The sequence below is a fragment of the Anser brachyrhynchus genome, assembly GCF_964034855.1.
Source record: "Anser brachyrhynchus genome assembly, chromosome: 2".
In the NCBI taxonomy this organism is placed as follows: domain Eukaryota; kingdom Metazoa; phylum Chordata; class Aves; order Anseriformes; family Anatidae; genus Anser; species Anser brachyrhynchus.
The window spans coordinates 33,429,167-33,449,492 of NC_137695.1; the positions used below are offsets into that span (position 1 = coordinate 33,429,167).

At 36.8% G+C, this 20,326-nt stretch overlaps 1 protein-coding gene across 2 annotated transcripts in view; it reads left to right on the plus strand.

Moving 5' to 3' along the window:
• Nucleotides 1-20,326, plus strand: part of ITGB8 (integrin subunit beta 8) — a 48,010-nt gene that overhangs the window by 3,670 nt on the left and 24,014 nt on the right. For both annotated transcript variants that reach the window (XM_080580962.1, XM_080580963.1), the window contains exons 2-5: nucleotides 10,059-10,144; nucleotides 12,811-12,985; nucleotides 15,627-15,873; nucleotides 17,678-17,843. In XM_080580962.1, coding sequence (XP_080437088.1) covers nucleotides 10,059-10,144; nucleotides 12,811-12,985; nucleotides 15,627-15,873; nucleotides 17,678-17,843 — 674 coding nt within the window. The remainder of the gene's footprint in view (nucleotides 1-10,058; nucleotides 10,145-12,810; nucleotides 12,986-15,626; nucleotides 15,874-17,677; nucleotides 17,844-20,326) is intronic.

Below are 20,326 nucleotides of genomic sequence, written 5' to 3' on the forward strand. Positions count from 1 at the left end.
ATTCACAAACCAGAGGAGCAATAAACATACTCTTGGTGCACCAGGAAGGTTGGCTGTATGTCATTATGGACGTGTCGCTGCAGCTTGAAGACTGCATGCAGCAGGAATGCTCTTCAGAGCAGTTTGAAGAGGCAGTAGCTTCTTCTCTGGTCCTTTAGCTTTCAAGGGCTGGAGCTGCAGTAACAACTGAGCAAGCAGGAATTATACTCCACTAGTCAAGATGCCTGAATGAATAAATTTGATTTTCCTTTAAAGTACAGTCTAAGTTTGATTTACCTTCCCAGAGCATCAGTAAGATATTAGAATGTGAGCTTTATGGAAGCTTAAGAAAATCTTCATCAAATAAACCCTCATCTGGTTGTATGTTCAACATACATAAACAGGACATTAAAACATCAGTGAGTCTTATAACCTCCCATATGCTTCACAAAGTGCCAGCAATATTTTTCAAGTTCCTAAAAAGAACTCAGTCACAAAATAAGAACATCAAGGAACTTTTCACATGAATGACTCCTGAAGACAAAACCACATCAGTTCCAGGTATTAGTGTAGTACAACAGAGAGCTACCAAACTAAGACAGTTTTAAAATGGAAATAATAAAAACAAAGAGATGTGCGTGTCAATTCGGTCTTGGATTTGGATCTGTTGGTATTGCTAATCTACAGTAGGAAGTGTGAGAAGAGAAACATGTCATTTACAAATTGCATAAGTTGACATTGGCTGCTGATGTTTATCAAGACTCTTTCAGAAAGTAAGATTCATCATTAATATACTTGAGAGTAAGTTCTTAGTATAAGAGATCTCACACCTTTGAAATAGATGTAAGAAACATTACTCTCATTTTACAAATAAAATCTATGCTATATACATGAGTTATTTTGTTTATGACCAATATGCATCTAAAAACTACCTGTGGCAAAAACGTGCTTTTTTCAGTATTGGGACAGGTGTTTCTTAGGCACTGGTTTAATGAGGTCTGCCAAGAAGGACAAGCAGAATGGCTTTGTCTTGAGATTGAAAAGTTGCTCAGTGATCTTAAAATACATTAATGACACTAAAATCATATATTTTCAAGAAGTGTATATATGAACTCTCCTCTGCTTTTACGGTAGCTGGTAGTGCAGACATTTTGGTGTAAAAAATAGCTTCTCAAGTTGAAAGTACTGAAAACAAAAATCTGGAAAAGAACATCAATTCCTTTATGTTAATAATCTTTTTAAAGTCAAATTCTTAAGGCCTCAGTGTTTCTACTTATGTCTCCTTTCCAACAAAATCTGTCTTCAACTGTATGTGTCCATTACTAATTGTTGACTTCTGCCTAACCAGTGAAATAGATGTAGTACTTCTTTTTAATCTGCTTAAATAGGCATAATTTTTGATGGACAAAATAGATTATGGTCTGTTATTCTTCTCTAGGCACTTGAACTTTATTAACAAATAAAAACATTTTTTTCTTTGGCAGCTTGCATAAATGGACTTGGGCTATTTAGTTTTTGGGAAGGATGTAGGGCTCTAATGAATTAGTTCACTGTCCACTGTAATGGAACCTTTCTTCAAGAAGAGGAGTAAGCCTCTTGCCAGCCATTCAGGATTCCCTGTTGTTCTGGTGGCAGAACAAGCATAACCCCTTGAGCGAAATGTAAGTGCTTCAGGATGATAGGAATTTACAGCATTAGAAAGCTGCCAAAAAGGCAACTTCTAGCTGAGTCTATGTTTGCCTAAATTCAGAAATTCGCGAAGTTCATAATTGTCTTTTTTCTTAATATGTTTCTATGCTTCCCATGGCATCGTTGTCATATGCCTGCGGTAATTTTTGCCTGCTGTTACCCGTGGTGACAGTAATGAGTCTGAAGTATTTGTAATTATCAAAAGACATGTGAGTGAGATTTTAACTGTAATTATTGGAGGAGGGAAATTCTTTAGCTTCAGGCAGGTGGGATAATGCTCCTGGATGCTGGATTTCTATTTTTCTTAGGGTCCCTTCTTTGGCCACTGACTTGGGAATGGTTAGCGACACAGTGTTTTTGAGTTCAAATCTTAAAAACTTCAGTATTTTTGGTATTTTGCTGTTGTTGGAGCTGTGTTATGAATAGAGCCGCGTGATGTATGGTGGCATCACAAAAGTCATCCAACTCTGATTAAACCAGTACCTCCCCTCTCCAAAATAAATTCTCTTCCTTTTTGGTGTTCAAGTGAGTTGGGCTAAGTGAATTCCACTTGCTGTACTGTAATTAAGTATGATTTATTTCCACTTCACCTCCACAGGGTGACAGGAGTTAGTACTGTGCTGAGGACAACTTATTTCTTTGAGATGGGAGCTTCTTGCTGGAAAGCAGGAGGTTAAACATGGCAAGATCCCATCTTCTTATACAAACAGGACTCCCAGGAAATAACAAAACTTGAGACAACTTATACTTTGGCATGAATGATGCAAAATGACCTAAATAAAACTAATGACATAAGCAAGCATGCTCTTCCAATCTAAGCAAAGCTGTTGAATTGCATTTTTCTGTCAAAAATGCAGTGGCATGACTTCAGAACATTATATAAATCACTACCTGTTTAAAGTCTTGAAGCTGCATATTTGAAGGCTGTCCCCTACAGAGCATTTAAACTGCACCTGCAAAACATGCACATATGTGAGTACTTACTTGCAGAAGCACAAGCAGAAGTTTGCATTCAAATGTACATCAGTAGTTGGAGTTAGTATATGAGTCTGCATATTTTACAGCCTGCAGTCATGTTTTATGTAGTCTTCGCCCCCATGTTACAAAAACCTAACAGGCTTATATGGAGCTTAGGCAGTGCCTGTTCCTAGGCAGCTATGATTGCTATTTTTTTTCAATTTTTTTGAATGTTTTTGATGAATGCATATGTCTCCTATGTTAGAAACTCCATGTCTCATTGTTCTTGTAGAAGATCTTTGTGTTCATCCAGTTTTGATGTGTATATTCAGAAAAGCACTGCAGTTGAACTCAAATTTGAAGGACTCATGCTTCAGCTGTTAATGGTCAAATTGTATCTTAAAATTCTTGTGCTGTGTTATCACACATTTATTAAAATACAACATCTTATAACTGTTTCTGCATTCAAATAGAATAAAAATAACAACAACAATAAAATAAAAGAAAATCCCAGAAAGTTTTTACCACATTCTGTTGTTCTCATGGCCAATGACCGTGTTGGAATACGCAAAACTCTATTGAAAAGCAAATTACTGAAATAACAAATAGCTAACGTTTGGTAGTCCAGAAGGCATTAACATTTTTAAAATAGCCCTGCTAAATATATCTCCCTCCAGAACTTGTGCACTCCACACTACAAGTCCATAAAGAGTGGTGGTTACCCACTTTGATATCAGTCTTACTTTTAACTTGGTACTCTTGAGGTTTTCTAATTGTGAGTATAATTTCTGTATTATGAGTTCAGTGTTTTCTTTTAATCCTGCCGTTTCATCCTTTTGTACCCATACACACAGCTTTTCATGTTTATATGTAAGCATGCAGTGGTTTGGGGCTTTTGTTTTGTTTCAGGAAAAACTTTGTAAAGCAAAATTTAGTTATATTGTGTTCAGAATTGAGGGACCGGTTCCTCTAGATATTCAGCTTTAAGAATTGCAGTCTGGAACAGAGAATAAACTTGTTCCAATCCACAACGTATACAGATAAAACAAAGTCAAGCGAGTTGTTTGCATTGCTATGGAGGAAGAACCTGTGGAGCAGGTAGTCCGTGATGATGCCCCTTGTGAAGAAACAGCTCTGAGCTGTTGCCAGTCCTCTGCACTGTTCTTAGGTTTGTGAATGCAAGTGCAGAAGCAGGAAGAGGTAGTGTTTTTATGGGGTGGAAAGCAAGAATTTGGTGAATACTAGATATACAATAGAAAGGCATATTGGGGAGGTGATTTGGGGTCGAAGGATCTGAAGATCTAGAAGATGCTTGGGAAAAAAAAAAAAAAAAACACAGTAGCTTGGGTCTACTTTTATATACACAGGAATGTGCTAACCGTTCTGGGTTGCACTTGTGTTACTTGCTGGTTGTGCTTACTAACAAAAGAAATGAAATCAGCCATGAGGTATGGCAGTAGCCTTTCAGGGCTTCGCTATAGCAGCGTGACTGTAGCCAAGCTGGCCAACTCCTAGGGAGATCCTAGCAGCTGGAAGTGACTAGAGTATAATGATTCCCATGCCCATGTTCCCGCTTAGGAAACAAGGGAATTAACACAGCTCCATGCATCCGAAGTTCCCTTTAAACCAAGAGATTTAATAAAAAAAGATTTAAACCCTTTGGTTCCATATGCTTTGCATTTTTACTGGTGCAAAGCTGTGCAAACAGGGCCATCAAACCTGTGCCATAAAAGCTAATGGCTGTGGGAAATGAGTCCCTTCTAATGATATAATCAGAGTAAATTGTCCTGTGTGTTTTTATTTGCAAGAGACAGAATAGGTTGGCTTCAGAAACCAAATAATCTTTGACTCATTGTTTGCAGGCAATGGATTGCGGCAACAAAATTTAACCATCTCCTGTAAAAGCAGGAAGCTTCATGGAAAGGAGAGGCTACAAGTAGAGTTGGACAAGAAACAAAAATTGCGTGTTGTGAAAACTTCCAAGGTCACATTGCTTGTTTTCATTCTATATTGTGACTTGGGAACAAAGTCAGTCTGGAGTAGTCAATAGCTATGTCTCCCACATTCAAGGTCATGTTTGAAGCTGCAGTTTGAATGTTGTGTTTGTGAGTCCTAACTGCTGCACCAGTAGCTAGTTTGGGCAGTACCTTCTCCAAAATGCTATGTGCAACTTTCTGATAGAAGAAAAAAAAATCTCATAATTGATACTTTACCCTTAAAAACTGGAGTTATTTGAATCTGAGGCTTCTGATCTCCAGTTTTTCCTTTAGAATGAAGTGCAATATTCATATAATTGAACTTTCCAGAGAGATGAAGCTAAGAAAGATATACATGTGGGTTCAGGGAGGTGTCAGGAGTGCCTCCCTGAAGCCTTGCATCATTCCTTGGTTATGGAAGTGTGCACATTCCTAACACTGCTGGGGATCTCCATTCCATGTGCCATTGCACTGCATCCAGCATCAGCGTTACGAATCCCAGCATCAGCAATAACGTACTTTTCTGTCCAAACTGTCCTAATGCTGTGTGGTCCAAGGTCTCCTCTTTTTCCTCTTCCCTCTTTGCCTTGTTCAGCAGACATCCAGCATCAGTTCTCTCAAGTGTTGTAGCTCAGAGCTCACACAATGTGCAAAAAAAAAAAAAAAAGTCACTGCATAGTCAAAGACATGAACTCTGCTGTACTGAGGCAGACTGCTGCATCACTTGACATTTTGATGACTTTTAAAATCATTTGTGTGGTTTTCGTTAATGCCCTTCAGGCTCATAGAGCAATGTGATCATATGGCAATGCAGAGCAATTGAGGAAACCCAGAACTATCAGTAGGATACTGGCAGAGTTAGGAATGGGAGCCCATACTGGTCATCAGGACTTGGTCATCAGTAGTGCTCTTCACTGCGTTTATCCGGACATATATATATACATCTTATTTATGTCTCATTTATCTCTCTCCTTTGTAACCACATCATGTATTTATCTTTTAGTATATTCTGCTTTCCTTTTAAGGAATGCTGTAACTCTTGGTTATTATTTCTTCTGAATGGCCTGTAGGAAAAGGATGCCTGGGGCGGGGTGTTTTTCTATTTGTCTGATTGATTGACTGACTAATGGAAAGGTGTTTTTACTGACTTGTTTACATGTTTACAGAAGTTTTTTCCAGGGCTCAGGATTTAATGGTGCCAATCGTCTTTCTCACCTTTCTTTTAAACACCTTCTTTTTCTTAGAGAATATACATCTCTTACATGCTCAGTTTTAGAATACTGCTGTTTCTCTTGCTTGTAAAAAATATTTTCAAATCAGTGTACAGTTTAGCTCCTATTTGAGTAGTGAACCTAATGTGGACAACCACTAATACAGCAGTGAAATTAACAAGTCTGTACTGTAAGAAACGGGAGAGGGAGGAAAGCAGAGAAGTTGTCTGGTAATTTTGTTCAAGTAATCTTAGGAATTTGTTCTGAGGCATAATAGATGCACAATTTTCAAATCGAAATCTCCTTTTTTGGACAAGGGAGAGGACCTGGAAGAGCTTATTCAGAGGTGTACCTTGTAACCCTCTTGGAAAAACAGGTGGTGACAAAGCATGTTTTTGAAGTATGCCGTTGTGCACAAGGGGTAAAGAGACTTTGCTTATTGCTTGCTTGGAAAAAGGGGGGAGAAAGCCCTAATTCCAGGATTAGGTTTTAGGATTGGCAGTGAAAGCACAGGCTCTCATTTTTTCCTTGTAATCTGAGCAAGTAAGTGTCAGACACAATAATCATGGAAAAAATTCCCCTTCTGTAACATTTTTACAATGCTTTTCATTGTATCTGCACATTCAGCCAAAGTGAATGGAGAAGCTGAGCGTTTGCTGGGACAGATTCTGGCTGTCCCCTCTGCAGGGATCGTGTTGTGCAGCCTCTGAAGGAAAGCAGAAAGGTGATGGCAGCTGCAGAATACTGCATGAGAGCTGCAGCTTTCTTCAGAAGCAATGCTACATGCACTTTGTCGAAGGCCACATTATCGGTGAAGAGGGACAGCCTGGCTAACTGCTGCTGCAGGACAAGATTGGATGCAGAATTTATGGGGAAAAAAACAACAAACCACCGTCGAGGCTACGTAATGTTGTATCTTGCCTTAAGTAGTGCACAGCAGTCTGAGGACCGTGATCAGGGAGTATAAGCTTCTAGTTATGTTTTGGCTTTTTGCTTTAAGATAGCAAAGGATGCACCCTCCAAAAACAGCACAAACGTGTACCAACAGCGAAGTCAATGTAAGTCCAAATTCCTGGCTGTACTTGAACAACGTGCTGTCTGTTTAAAAAAAAGCTGTTTAACATCCACTCTTCAACACTAGCGTGCATTATTATTATTCCATCTCTCAGATAAATACTCTGATCATGATAAAGTTATTTTCATAATAGGAAGGCAGGATATGATTATAACATACAGGATCTTCATCTAGCCTGGATCCCTCTTGTTACTGAAGGTTTAGGCTTGCCACACCTGTGCTCAGTAGCTGGAGCCCAGTTGTATTTTGTGGGGGAGGCTGGAAAAGTGCAGTTTAACCTGCAGCACTCATTTTTTATTACATGCATATGCCTGCGCAGTTCCCAGCACAAAATTTGGCCCTTGCTGAAAATACCTTTTGGCATACATCAGTTATAACGAAGCCAGTAGAAACTTGCCCTTAGCTTTGGCTGAACAGTAATGCAGCCTTGTCTGGACTCTGTTTTTGGTGAAGTGGCAGGAAAAATCTCGGTTCTTTGTTGAGCCAACTCATAAAAAAATGTTTCTTGCTCTAACATATGATTTTTAAAAGAAACTGAGAAGTTTATACTCAATCAGTTAAGGTTTTAGAGTACATTTATAACTAAATAATAAACATTTGGTGAATGAAAGCATGTCTGTAAATGTTACTGCTATAAGGGACTGTGTACTTAGGAACTACAGTAGTGATGTAGCCAGAATGTGTCTTGGGCATTAATAAACCTTCTTCAAGTTTCTCTCTATTCCAAAAAAATCAAATTCTTGAGCCAATGGTACCAAGCTTGTCAATTGCCAATGCGTGACTTCATGTTGCAAAAATGGAGCTCATGAGACCGGAGAGTTATCAGCAGAGAGATTTGCATCCAGCAATACTGTGTGTCTTGTTTGGTAAAGCGTTTCGTCTGCCATGATCACACTGAAAACCCAAACTGGATTTTAAGATCTCTTCTTATGCCGTAGCAGTTTAGAGAGACACAAAGGAAACCTTATATTTTACCAGCATGTATTAATAAGCTAAATCGGACCTCAAGTAGATTTGGTACCTAAGCTAACCATACCACAAAAAATCTGGGACAATTATTTTTCAACCAGTTTTCTGATGTATCTGGAAATACCATACTGTTGTTCCAGTCGTAGAAACTTTTTATTCTTTTTAGCACGTGTACATTATAGTAGGACATGAATGACTTTTACATGTTCAATAGCATTCAATTTTTGGAAATGTGAGAATTTGGGAGAGGACAATGCCTGTGTTATTTGGATGAGACTATATGTTTTAAGCAAGGAGAGGCTCAGAAACTATTGTAGGAAATGAATTAAGCCAAACTCGTTATTTGGTTTACTTTGGTTTACCCGTGTTGATGACCGGGAAGTAATTTATCTTATTCCATATCTTTTTTAGCTAGATCCAGAAGCCTCTCATTTTGTCCTGCCAACTATTTATTCTTATCAGAATAGCTCTGTCTTCTAAGGTGGATCATTGCTTGATTAGTAACCTCAAAGTTCGTGTCATCTCCTCACTGTTTTGCCTCATGGTGGTCTTTAGCCACCACTGTGCTGCAAATCAGCATTTCCAGTCTTTCCTTGTCACTTCTACTGCATCCATCATGTTACTTTCTCCTGTGTTGTCTTTCATCTTTGCTGTCTGTGGTATCCAGCTGAAGGTGGAAGGGATGTCTCGAAGCCAAGAACAGTTACATTCCTTATAGTTGTACTCCGTCAACAGCTTTTCATTCTGCGTATTTGTGCTTTCCCAGTTCTGGCCAGAAGTGGATCTGTGTTAAGCTCTGCAGCCCCATGCCTTCCTGTACCTACCTGGAATCCTCACTGTCCCTCCTCTCCCATGGTTTCTGGTAGCTCTTTCTGTGGCCCCCAACTCTGCTCTTTCTGACTCCAGCACATCAAGTGCAGTTGTCTTCTTCGTATACATGCAGAGAAGTTTTCCTGTGTCAGTGTCGAATGAGGTTGCTCTCATTTCCCATCCAAGCCAAACATGCTGTGTTTGTTTTTATAACAAAGAAACAAAAACCTTTGGGATTTTGCCTTGCTCTTTTCTCTCTCCTCAGCAACTCCTCCTTTATCTGTCCCTGCCCACCTCTTCCTTTAAGCACTTTTTCCTCTCTTCCATCACCTTCTCGGGCTGCTTTTCAGCTTGTTGTTCTGATCACATCTGTAACAACTTTCCTCCCTTTCATATACGTTTCTTTTCTTGCATTGACTACATTGCAAAAATTGTAAACAGCAGTTTATGTGAAATATAGGTCTGACCTTTGAAATCAATGCTAACCTGTTATCAGTATAATGCTGCAATTGTGCTGTATTAAAGCTTTTCTGTCTTGCAAATACTGATAATGGTATATATGCTGCTGATGCTAATAACTTGCAAGCTGTGATTAGTTCCTCGGATCACTTGTTATTCAGAGGGATCTACTAGCACTAGCTGTCCATGTGACAGAGGATCTCATCTTTGAATACATAGCTGAGATTGATCAAAGAAAGATCGAAAGATATTTTAGTAAATATATTCCTAATGATGCTTTTCTCTGTGAGAAGGTGCTCTCATTACTCCAAAAAGACAGGTGGTTTTCCTGTTAGTAGGCACAGCTTTCTGCAGTTGTTAGTGCAGAATTATTTCTTAAATCTGTGACACACTTAATATTGGATAAATTTGTATTAACTTCTGAAAAAAAAAATAAAAAAATCTGCCTCTTCTGGGAAACTATTCACTCCAGAAAATGCAGAGAGGGAATATTTATAGAAGGTGAGAAAATATTTTGGGTTCCATGCAGAGTGAATAATGAATAACTCAGTCAAGTGTAAATGACTTAAGAGGAAAATGTCTATGAAGAGATAAGCTACCTGGTAAATGTTTTCTGTTAGACAGTAAATCAGCAAGGTACATGCCAAAGATATACTTTCACTTCAAAATTATTCTAAATTGGGGTTTTAAAAATATGGCCTTGAGAATGGATTTTATTCCATCCATACATATAGTTCTAGACTGTAGATACCAAAAATGATCCAAGTATTCCCTCACCGGGCTGCCTTTGTTCTGTTTTACTTCTGTTTGGATACGTTGTCATCATGCTAATCTGGTGAAGTAATTTTTGAAATCTTGGTTTAAAATTAGGTATTTTACAATTCCCACATACCTTCATAAATCATGAATGTTTGGTTTTGTATTTCATTGCAGCGGAAAACAGATGTGCCACTTCAAATGCAGTAACATGTACAAAGTGTCTTGCTTTGGGTCCAGAGTGTGGATGGTGTGCTCAAGAGGTATGGCATTTTTCTTATTTATTTTTGACTTTAAATTTTAGCTGCCTCTGATCTTTATAAAGATAAAAGACTTCTAAACTGTTAAAATTACAGTGAGAAATAGCAGGAAAATCTTTAAATGACCTCTGGAGACAGCACCTGAGAAATCATGTGAAATATATTTAGTTTCCAAAGGAGAAAATGCAATCTTTTATTTGGAAAATGGCAGTAATTTTAAATAAAGTGAGAACTTTCTAATGTGTTCCATCTGCTTTGTAGATGGGTTTGGCAGATTTATAGTAACTTTGAGAGTTCAACAGTTTTTGGCTTCAAAAGTAAAATTACTTATCAGTAATTTGTATTAAGGCCTTATTATATATCAGAGTAAGTCTATATATATGCCTATTGCATTTAGCAATAGCTAGCAATAGTGGAGTTAACTTTGACTTTACCGTATTTTATGTCCCCTGTCACAAATGGAAAAAATGATACTTGTCTGTTTTGACACTTGAAACTATCAGTTCTGAGACTCGTCACAGAAGACAGATCTCAGATAGGAAGAATTGTTCTGAAATTATTATTTCCTTGACAACTGTAAAAATATGTTTTTTTTCTGGATTTCTTTAAGAGAGAAAAACAGATGATTATGTGATTTCAAGTAATAAGGATGGACCATTTTAATTACTTCAGAGGAGCAAGGTTTTTAAGAATATCGCTGGCACTTGCAAGTTTATATGGTCTTGAAGGTCACATGCTAATTCGCTCAGGTAGCTTTCCAATCAGCATAGAAGGTAGATAAATTCCTAGGGCATACATGGAAGAGATAAGGAGCATAAGGCACTGGCATTAGTTTATCAGAAATACTGTGTCTTGGAACGATTAACCTTGGCTGATGCAAGTGTAAGTCATGTGAGGATTAATGGAGGCAAGGAGAACTCGTCCAAGAGCTGTTTCAGGCACGTGCCATATACATGGCACCATGGATTACAATGTGGAGTGGTCCATTACTGTGACCTGATATTCTCTTTTAGCAGAGGACACAGTTTTACCCTGCAATATCTGTGTTTGTCACAGAACAGTGCTTCTTAGCATTCCAGTGCTATGGAGCTGTAGGAGGGTTCCTTCTAACCAGATGCCCAGATTTGACGTGGTTTGACTTCTGATATGCTTCTCTTGCCTTGCTTCCCGTGTCAATCCTGAGAGCCGTTCATCAAAGGCAGGGGTTTGTCAAACCCTCTTGTACCATGCTTTGATAGCCCACTCACCTACACGCTGTACGTGTTTGTGGAGTGGTAAAACTCATATTATTTCAGATAGAAATTTCCCAGAGTAAAGTTACAGGACCAATTTTCAGCTTAGCGTGGTTGCTTCACCTAACTATGTTTTTAGTAATAAAAGCAGCCATGAAAAACACTTGAAATGCTTTGATTTTATACCCCCACATGGTGAACTTCAGAACATATCTGTCAATCACCAATGATAACAGTGAGAGTAGATAAATTCTTTTTATATTTTAAAATCTACCTCTCTGAAATTTATATAAATCAAAAAGATTGTATAAATAGCAGTAACCTAAAAAAAAAAAAAAATCTTTGTTGTCTAAATAAGATTGTGAAAAAACAGTACCTGAGGTAAACTACAAAAATGAGTAGGAACTTAGAAAACAAGATACATGACTTACAAGTCTCATTCTTCAGGGGCTTTCTCTGGTCTTTTCAGGATCTGGATGATGATTTATTCTCTAATACACAGTTGGCTCTGTGCACTTTTTGATTGTTTATTTTCCCCATCTGCCTCTGAAATATCAGAGATTGTCCATTGTTTGGTCTCCAGCTGTGGCTGAGACAGATCAATGCTTTGAAAGAGTACAAAGGATCTTGTCAAGCCTTTTTTGTCACTTGCATGATCAGGATCATGCTAATCATAGATTTGTTGTCAGGAATTTCGCACTGTATCGTGTTGCCACAGTCTTGGCAACTTTGCCCTTTCACTACAAGAAAGGACATGCTGCTTCTGACACCGTTCTACTACTAACCATTTTTCTGTTGTTACCGAGGCTTTTTTCATGTTGGTGGCATCTTAAACTCTCCAGTCCGGTAGAATTTAGCTTTCTCTTTCTGAGGATTGAAATGATGTAGTCCAGCTGGTCTTCGGCTTTTGTGCAGGCTATGGGTTAAATCTTAAACATCCGTGGCAGACAAATGCAGGTTAGGTAAACCTAAATCTGACTTTTGCTTCTACTTTTTAATACTAGCCTAAGATTACTGTTGGATTCCTCTGAAAACCAACATGTTTAGAAATTATGTGAATGACATTTTCTTGGTAGAACTAATTCATAGCATAGCACAGAACATTTTTAGTGACATAGTGACAGTACATAGTTTCCTTTTTCTCCAAAGGCATCTTGTTCTGGTTGTGCAAGATCCTCTTTCTCACACACAGAAGTTTTGTTCTTTGTAGAAAAATAGTCAATGTAGCAATTAGGTTAATATCTAAGTTAAATATTTTGCCATTGCACTTACTTAAAACATATGGCTTATATGAACTAGTTCTACAATTTATGCAATTATAGTAGCATATTTTATTGTTTCAAATACTATTATTTTGTTTTTCTCTTTCCTTTGAAGATACTACTGTTATTTTTTTCAGTTCAGGTTGCTATGTTGTTTTGGTCTTTTATAAAACAGGATTTCATGGCCGATGCAACACAGAAGGGACGCTGTGACACTGTTTCCAACTTAATGAAAAGAGGCTGCCAATCAGATTTTGTAGAAAATCCCACAGTTCGTGTAACAATACCCAGCGATCAAGAAACAAATACACAAGTGACACCAGGAAAAGTTTCAGTCCAACTGCGTCCAGGTTGGGTTATATCTAACATATGGATATTATAATACAATAATATTTAAGTACAGATATTTTGTTAAGAAACAGCTGGAATCATTATTTTGAAGAATGATGCTGCAACATTGCATTGTAGGACTGTGATGGTGTTACTCCCGTATTCAAGTATGGTCTTAAGCAAGAAGTCTTTCTGTCAAACATAGCTGAAGGTCAGAATAATGCAAGTAGCAAGTGGAAAAGGGATTTTAGGTAGTCTTTTCTGTTTTCTCTTGTGATTTCTTGATTATTTTTCCTTTCAAAATAATTTTCCCTTATATGTGTATAACATGTATTCCTTACTGTAAGTATATTGGGCTAAAATTTCTAATTCCTATATTCATCATTTGATAAGCTTCTTAATAATTTGGTTACTTTTAAGTGCAATGACTAGACAACTGTGAAGGCACCACAGCTAATATGAAAGAAAGGGCTGGATTCATAAAAAAGACTTAGGTATTCAGTGCCTAACATGAGACACCTGGCCCTAACAGAATCTACATCTCTTTATCGATCTGAGGGATTTTTAATATACCTCAATTTACCCTCTACTGAAGTGATCAATTGCTGGTAGAAAAACATTATGTGAATAAGAAATGTGTGAAGTACTGTAATATCTCACTGATCTTCACTGTATCTCTCTTTGTATAAAAGTAATTTTCTGTCAATTACGAGGAAGAAGAAAGGAACTGCAGGAGTGTGAAGTGCAAAGGAAATCTAGTTTACCATCTTTACAATAAAACTGAAAAAGCAGCATCACCCTTCCTCTCCTTTCCCTACTCTCCTTTCAAAGAAGTGACTGATGGTCTGCTTTATACTGAGAAATGGTCTCAGGAACTGAGATAGCTTTAGAAAAGTCTGTAATTGCATTTATTTATGAAGGCTTTTACACTTACTGGATTCATAGAAAATACTTCACTTTCTAAACGTTGGCTTAATGAACCATTTTCCCAGTACTGAAATTAAGTTTGGGGTTCCATATTCTTTGCTGAAGCTTTTGCTTGAAGATGGAAGACTGAAATTCCTAGAACTACAGAAGAGTAACTTCTATTATATAGACATTCTGCCTGTATTTTGATCCACAAGGAAATACACAGATATACAGCTATAGTGGGGCAAGCATAAATTTGACACAGTGCCATCATGCAGACCAAAGATGTTTTTGTTTTGATTCCATTTTTTTCATCACTCTACATGAATCCCAGCTGTCATGATTTACCTGGGAGAAAATACAGGCTCCACTCTCTGTATGCAAAATAGATACCTGTAAGGTTATTTACTACTACTACTACTCCTACTACTCCTTCTAATAATAATAATAAATTTACATTGGCAAAGAGGAAACATAAGTTATAGCATGCTGAAATTCTATTTTCTTAAAGTGAGACCTGATGCAGACAAATCCAGAAAAATTCAGGTGGATTATGTTCAAAGAACATTGGAAGCAAAAATATTTTTAGTTAGCCTATTTGAAAAGTACTTTGCACGTTTAACATTTTTGAGTCAGATCTGTGATATAATTTGACACAGTTCACTTACACGTACTTTCATTACGCTATCTAGCAATGTCATATGCACTAGTTAATGGCATAAACAAGTCACATTTCAGGTTTTTTTTTTAGTAAATCTATTTCAGAATGTGTTAAGATAGCTTTTATAGAACAGCTGCATAATTTTTCTGTAGTGTATCATTTCCTCCTGTCCTTTGCTGTGTCTTCATTGCGTCACTCATCATGCAAAGGTCCTATTCTTTTATTTCTTCTTGAAGATAGCTGACACTTCTGTTGTCATTAAATAATGAATATTTTGAAGTCATTGCATTGAAGTCATACCTCCACTGCCTGTACTCCAGTCCCATTACTCTCTGCTGGCATTGCAGAATCACAGAATAGTCGCACAAAATCACAGAAAATAGATGAGGAACAATGTAGGTACTATCTTTTAGGGGCTTCCAAGGCCTCAACATTTTTATTACATCTGTGATGCAGTTCTGCAGGAAAGACAGACATTTATTATCTTAAGATAAAAAGAGAGGTCAGTTTTTACTATTTTTTAACATTAAAACCTTTTTGTTTGTTTTTATTTTGATTCTACGGAGTATTCTCTTCAAATCCTTGGAACTGAATTGGTATAAGCTTGATGCCTAACTTACCTGAGTTTTTCAGGCTGTGCTCACTTTATGAAACGTGTAGTTTCAGATACATGTGACAGACTGTTTCCAGGATATGCTAATATACTTCCAAGTATCAGCCTTGAAGTGACTGGCCACAATTTGTATGCAAATCTGTGTCCTTTTTGAGTCGTAACTGCTTTTTGGTACCGTGCCAAAGGGATTGCATAACCCAGAGTTTAAAAGAAAATGGGGAGAAGTCACATTTTCACAAAATACTCCTGTGAGAAAAGAAATGCAAGATGTTCTACAAAGAACTCCTTTATGGCTTGTTTTTGAGCTATACTTCAAGGTTTGATTTACTCTTGGGAGGTTTTCTTGTTTGTTTGTTCATTTTTCTGTTTGCTGACACAAAGAACTTTGTGCTGAGGTTGCTGCAAAAATGATACATTTTTAAGAGTGTACATTCAAAAATAGCAAAGTAAGTAAACTTATTATTTTCCTTTGAATCAGGAAGTGAAGCAAACTTTATATTAAAAGTTCATCCTCTGGAGAAGTATCCTGTGGACCTTTACTATTTAGTTGATGTCTCAGCTTCTATGCACAACAATATAGAGAAACTAAATTCCGTTGGATTTGCTTTATCTAAAAAGATGGCGAATATTTCTCTTGATTTTCGACTTGGATTTGGATCCTATGTGGATAAAACTGTGTCACCCTATATTAGCATTCACCCAGGTAGAATCCATAACCAATGCAGGTATGTAATCTTTCTATATTTACTGTAGAACTGATAAATGATTTAATTACACAAATATGCATTATGAATATGTATTTTAAAAGCTCTTTAGAATCTGTCTGTATTCCATTTTGCCTTGCTTCTCCAGCAAAGTTCCTAAGAAAATGCTGAGAATCATTATACAATGATTACTTCTGAAATATCTGGTGATTTTTTAAAAGTTTGTTGTATCAAAAAAAAAAGTGCAATTTTTTTTTGTTTGTAAAAAGGAGCCAAACAACATCTTTTTAGTCTATTTGAATATGTTTTGTGTTTAATTTTATAGCCAACTGTTGTTTTCTTGGTGAGTTTGGATGTATGTTGCCTAGATTCATTACAGAGGTTTGTACTTTCTGACCTAGGACTTGACTTCTCCTGTATGGTCCTGCATTCATTAGCTCTCTTTTGAAAATGTCTACTTTAGTCAATGTGATGCAGTTTCTTTCTTTTAGCTCATTTAATGAACAAAACCAATCCTGTTATCCAATTCCACAGTAGTAATGTGAACTAATTTCCATGATAAATGAGAAAGGTGTTCTGGCTTGAATTTCTTTTCTCAGGCATTCAACCTTTTATACCTGCCATTCAACACTTATCTAAGTGAGGGCTCACTTTGGAAACACTCTAGAGGCCAAGATTATTCACACCAAATTAAAATCTGTATAAACCATAATACTTGGAAAAGTACATATTAACTGCTGACATCTTTTTGCTTGTTTTATCTTTCCCAGGAAGATGTGATTCATGGTTCTATGAAGTCTATGAACTTCTTTTTTTATTTTGATGATTTTTGTATTGGACATTAGTAGTGGAAATTCTTGGAGAGATATAAATGTCTATGTCTTAAAGTAGTCCTCTAGACTGTTTATTATGGTCAGTGGAAATCAATTATTGCTTCTAGGACATGATTCATTTCCCCTAAAAGTAGACAACTGCAGATGTATTACACCTTACAGTGCCAGTTTCTCTTCATTGACTGTAAACTGAATCAGAGTAGGGTATGTTGTAGTCTGGATGACCACATTGTATGCAACAGAACGTAAGTGAGATGAAACTTGCTCAGCATCTCAGAATCAGATAAGCACTTCTGTTTGTGCTGTAAATTCCATTGCCATACATGGGTCCCAGAGCAATGACCTGTAAAAATGCTATGGCATTAGCTTATTGATGTCAAACTTAATCCTTTCTCCCCTTATATATCATTTCAAAAAGTATAATTTAGAACTGAGATGATACTGAAAATGGAATTTCCTCATCCAAGCAGTGAGATAACTGTCACAAGCTTTAGGTAACTGTCACTCAACATTAGTTTTATGCACATTTACTCACTAATAGTGGATATAGAAACTTAAATTTAATTTCAGTGTTTATCATCTAGCCTTTGTATCAAGCTGTTAAAGAATCTTAACATTGTGGTGTAGTAGTCTTTCATCCACAGATGTTCCACGAGATGATACCATCTCTCATGTTGTGTTTCTTCTCATTATGTAGAGAAATACTACATAGGTACTATATTAATTACATTGTATTGTATACATTTACATAAAATACTAAAAAAAATCTGTTGTTCATTTTAAATTAGAGCAAGTTCGAACTGAACTTAATCTCATGTGGAGTTATTTTTCTTTAATCATTTCTTTTACCATCCATATATACATTTTCACCAGTAACAAGATTTTATGTGGATTGATAGGGAATATTTACATCTCTTTCAAATGGAAAATGTAGAGGACTGTGTTAGACTTTTTTCTAAATCTTATTTTGTTTTGTTTTTGTTTTTGTACAGTGATTATAATTTAGATTGTATGCCGCCTCATGGTTATATTCACGTTCTATCCCTGACTGACAATATAGCAGAATTCAGAAATGCAGTGAATAAACAAAAAATTTCTGGGAATATTGATACACCCGAAGGAGGGTTTGATGCGATGCTCCAAGCAGCTGTGTGCCAGGTAAGGAGCGTATCAACAAAAGACCAAATGGCAGTTCAGAGAAGTGTGTGTATATGTATATAATATATATATATATACATATATATACAGGTACAACTATGCTCAGTGTTCCTGAATTCAGACTGTCAGTTCTAGGCTTGCAAATAGTAAGACTCTTCCTCCTTCGTCATTATTTCCCTTTTTTCCAGTTGAAACTGAAAAAGGATAACATAAGGAAATGTTTTTCAGTATTACCTAATGATGTTCTTTAAGTATGGCTTTAACCAGTCTAGCCAGCATAGGATGGGCAGTGAAAGCAACTGCTTCTTGCTTGAACAGATGCATGAATTACTTTCAGTCAATTACAAAATCAGTGTCAAAAATCGTTGAGGACCTCCTTTAGTTCCCAGTTAAAGATGTACCATTTGGCATTTCTTCTTAAGAATGTATCTGAAAACTGAAGAATCAGTTATACTTCTTGTATAGATACAAAGAACAAATGCACTTCAGCATTATCTCAGCTTTTGATGAGTTAATACTTGACAAAATGCAAATCAACTAAAAATTAATTAAAATTTTCTGTATTAACAGAATTGCATCACCGTGTCTTACATGCAGAAAGGGATCAAAAAGATCTGCATTAGTGGTTTCCAAGATTTAAGACTATAAATAACAGTAATTTTTTTGCACTTAAAGGCTTTTTTGCTTGTTATCTTCCTTGTATGCCTAGTAGTACAATAGAAATTTTGAAAGTTGACTGATTTGGGGGTTTACTAGTGGTCTATAACTCTTTCTGGTCCTCTTACAGAAAGTAATTCAACTCCTGTCCAAATCACAGGCTTTTGGTGTGGTTCTTGTCTCTTCAGATGATGTCAGAGTAATTATTTTATTTTAGTGATTTTCACATTCTCTTTTGGAACAGTAGAAGGAGTCAAGGCCAAAAAGGAATGCAAACTGTGCTAAAAATGAATAGTTTGGCTCCAATGTTATTTTCAGATTTTGATGAGATGTAACACAGGTAAATAAAAGCCACTCTTCATGGAAACTGTGATCACAGCTGTTAAAAAATTATTCTGAAGCTGTGGAAAAAAATATTTAAAATTCAGTGTTTCTCACTGGATACATTCCACATTTAGGACATGTGAGTTTTAGAGTAATCTATGCTTCCAAAAACAATAGAACAAAAACGTTCATGAGAATGGAGAGGCTTTCGTGCTGATTGAATTGTGAACAAAATGGATGAGAACAATGTACAATTCATAACTACTATAATGAACTGTAATTTATATTAATGCGTGCTCCTTTTGCCCACAAAGGAACTTTATAACTTGCTCCAACTTGCTGTAACCCACACATCCCTGTTGCATGCAGTATCAGGTTAGTACATGGAGCAACTTTGAAATTTTGGTTGCTGTGATGTATGAACGTAGGAGTCTTGAACTGACAAAGTGAAGTGATGGAGTCTTAGGAGCAAGGAGGTTCTGTGCTGCTGGAGGAAAAATTGGGATTTTTTAAGATATGATTTGTTTATAAAAACAATTTAATACCTTTGTTTAGGGGAATGCTGTCTAGGATTTTCTGAGTGAGGCTGGTGCCTGCATGTAAGTTGTAAGCTTAATAATAATAAGTGTAATAATAATAAGTGTAAGCTGCACTTATTATCCCTATTGTTATTAGGTACTCATTCCCTGTTCAGAGCTAGCAAGGAAAAAGTGTGAGAAGGGAGCTAAATCACTCCGTGCAAAGCAAAGAAAGGAAAGAGAGAATAAATCTTGAACCCTGGCTGAATGCACGGACTGTGTTGCAGATAGGTTTCACATGAGATGGATGATACCTGGCAGTGTTATGGGAAGTGACAGAGACAAGAGAGTCGTAGGAAGGAGGAGCAAGGAAGGAGGAAAAGGGAGGAAAAAATTGAATTAGTGAAAAAGGAGACGAAATAATAGAGAGGGAGGATGAAGAAGCATATAAAGTGATTCGTGTCTGCCTCTCCAAAATTTGATTTAAAGCAGACATTATTCCTTGCAGAAAAATAAATGTTCTGGAAAAATAAAAACTGGCACCCAACCCAGACACAAGCTTGCCCTGCTACAACCTTCACATCACTGAATTCCTAAAGCACATTAAATTCACCTTTGCAGATGCTGCTTTGCTAGTAATCCCTTGGGATATTGATATTTGTTGTATTTTGGTGCATAGTGAAGATTTTCTCAATTTGCAGGTGCATGAAGACACACAAGCTATGTGTTTAGTGATTGGATGATCATATGAAAAAGTCCTTTCTGGAAAGCAGTGTAGGAAAAGGAAATTAGAGAATGACTAGAATATCAAGTAAATAAACAGAAAGTAAAAATAGAAGAGGGCACCAAGTAACGATACCAATTAATGCATATTTGTTGGTTGTAATGCTTTTGGGATCCCAGAGAATTATATGGTTGTTATGCATATGCATTTGTATGTAATAACAATATGACAGCTGTTACTGAAGCCCACTATATAATGCA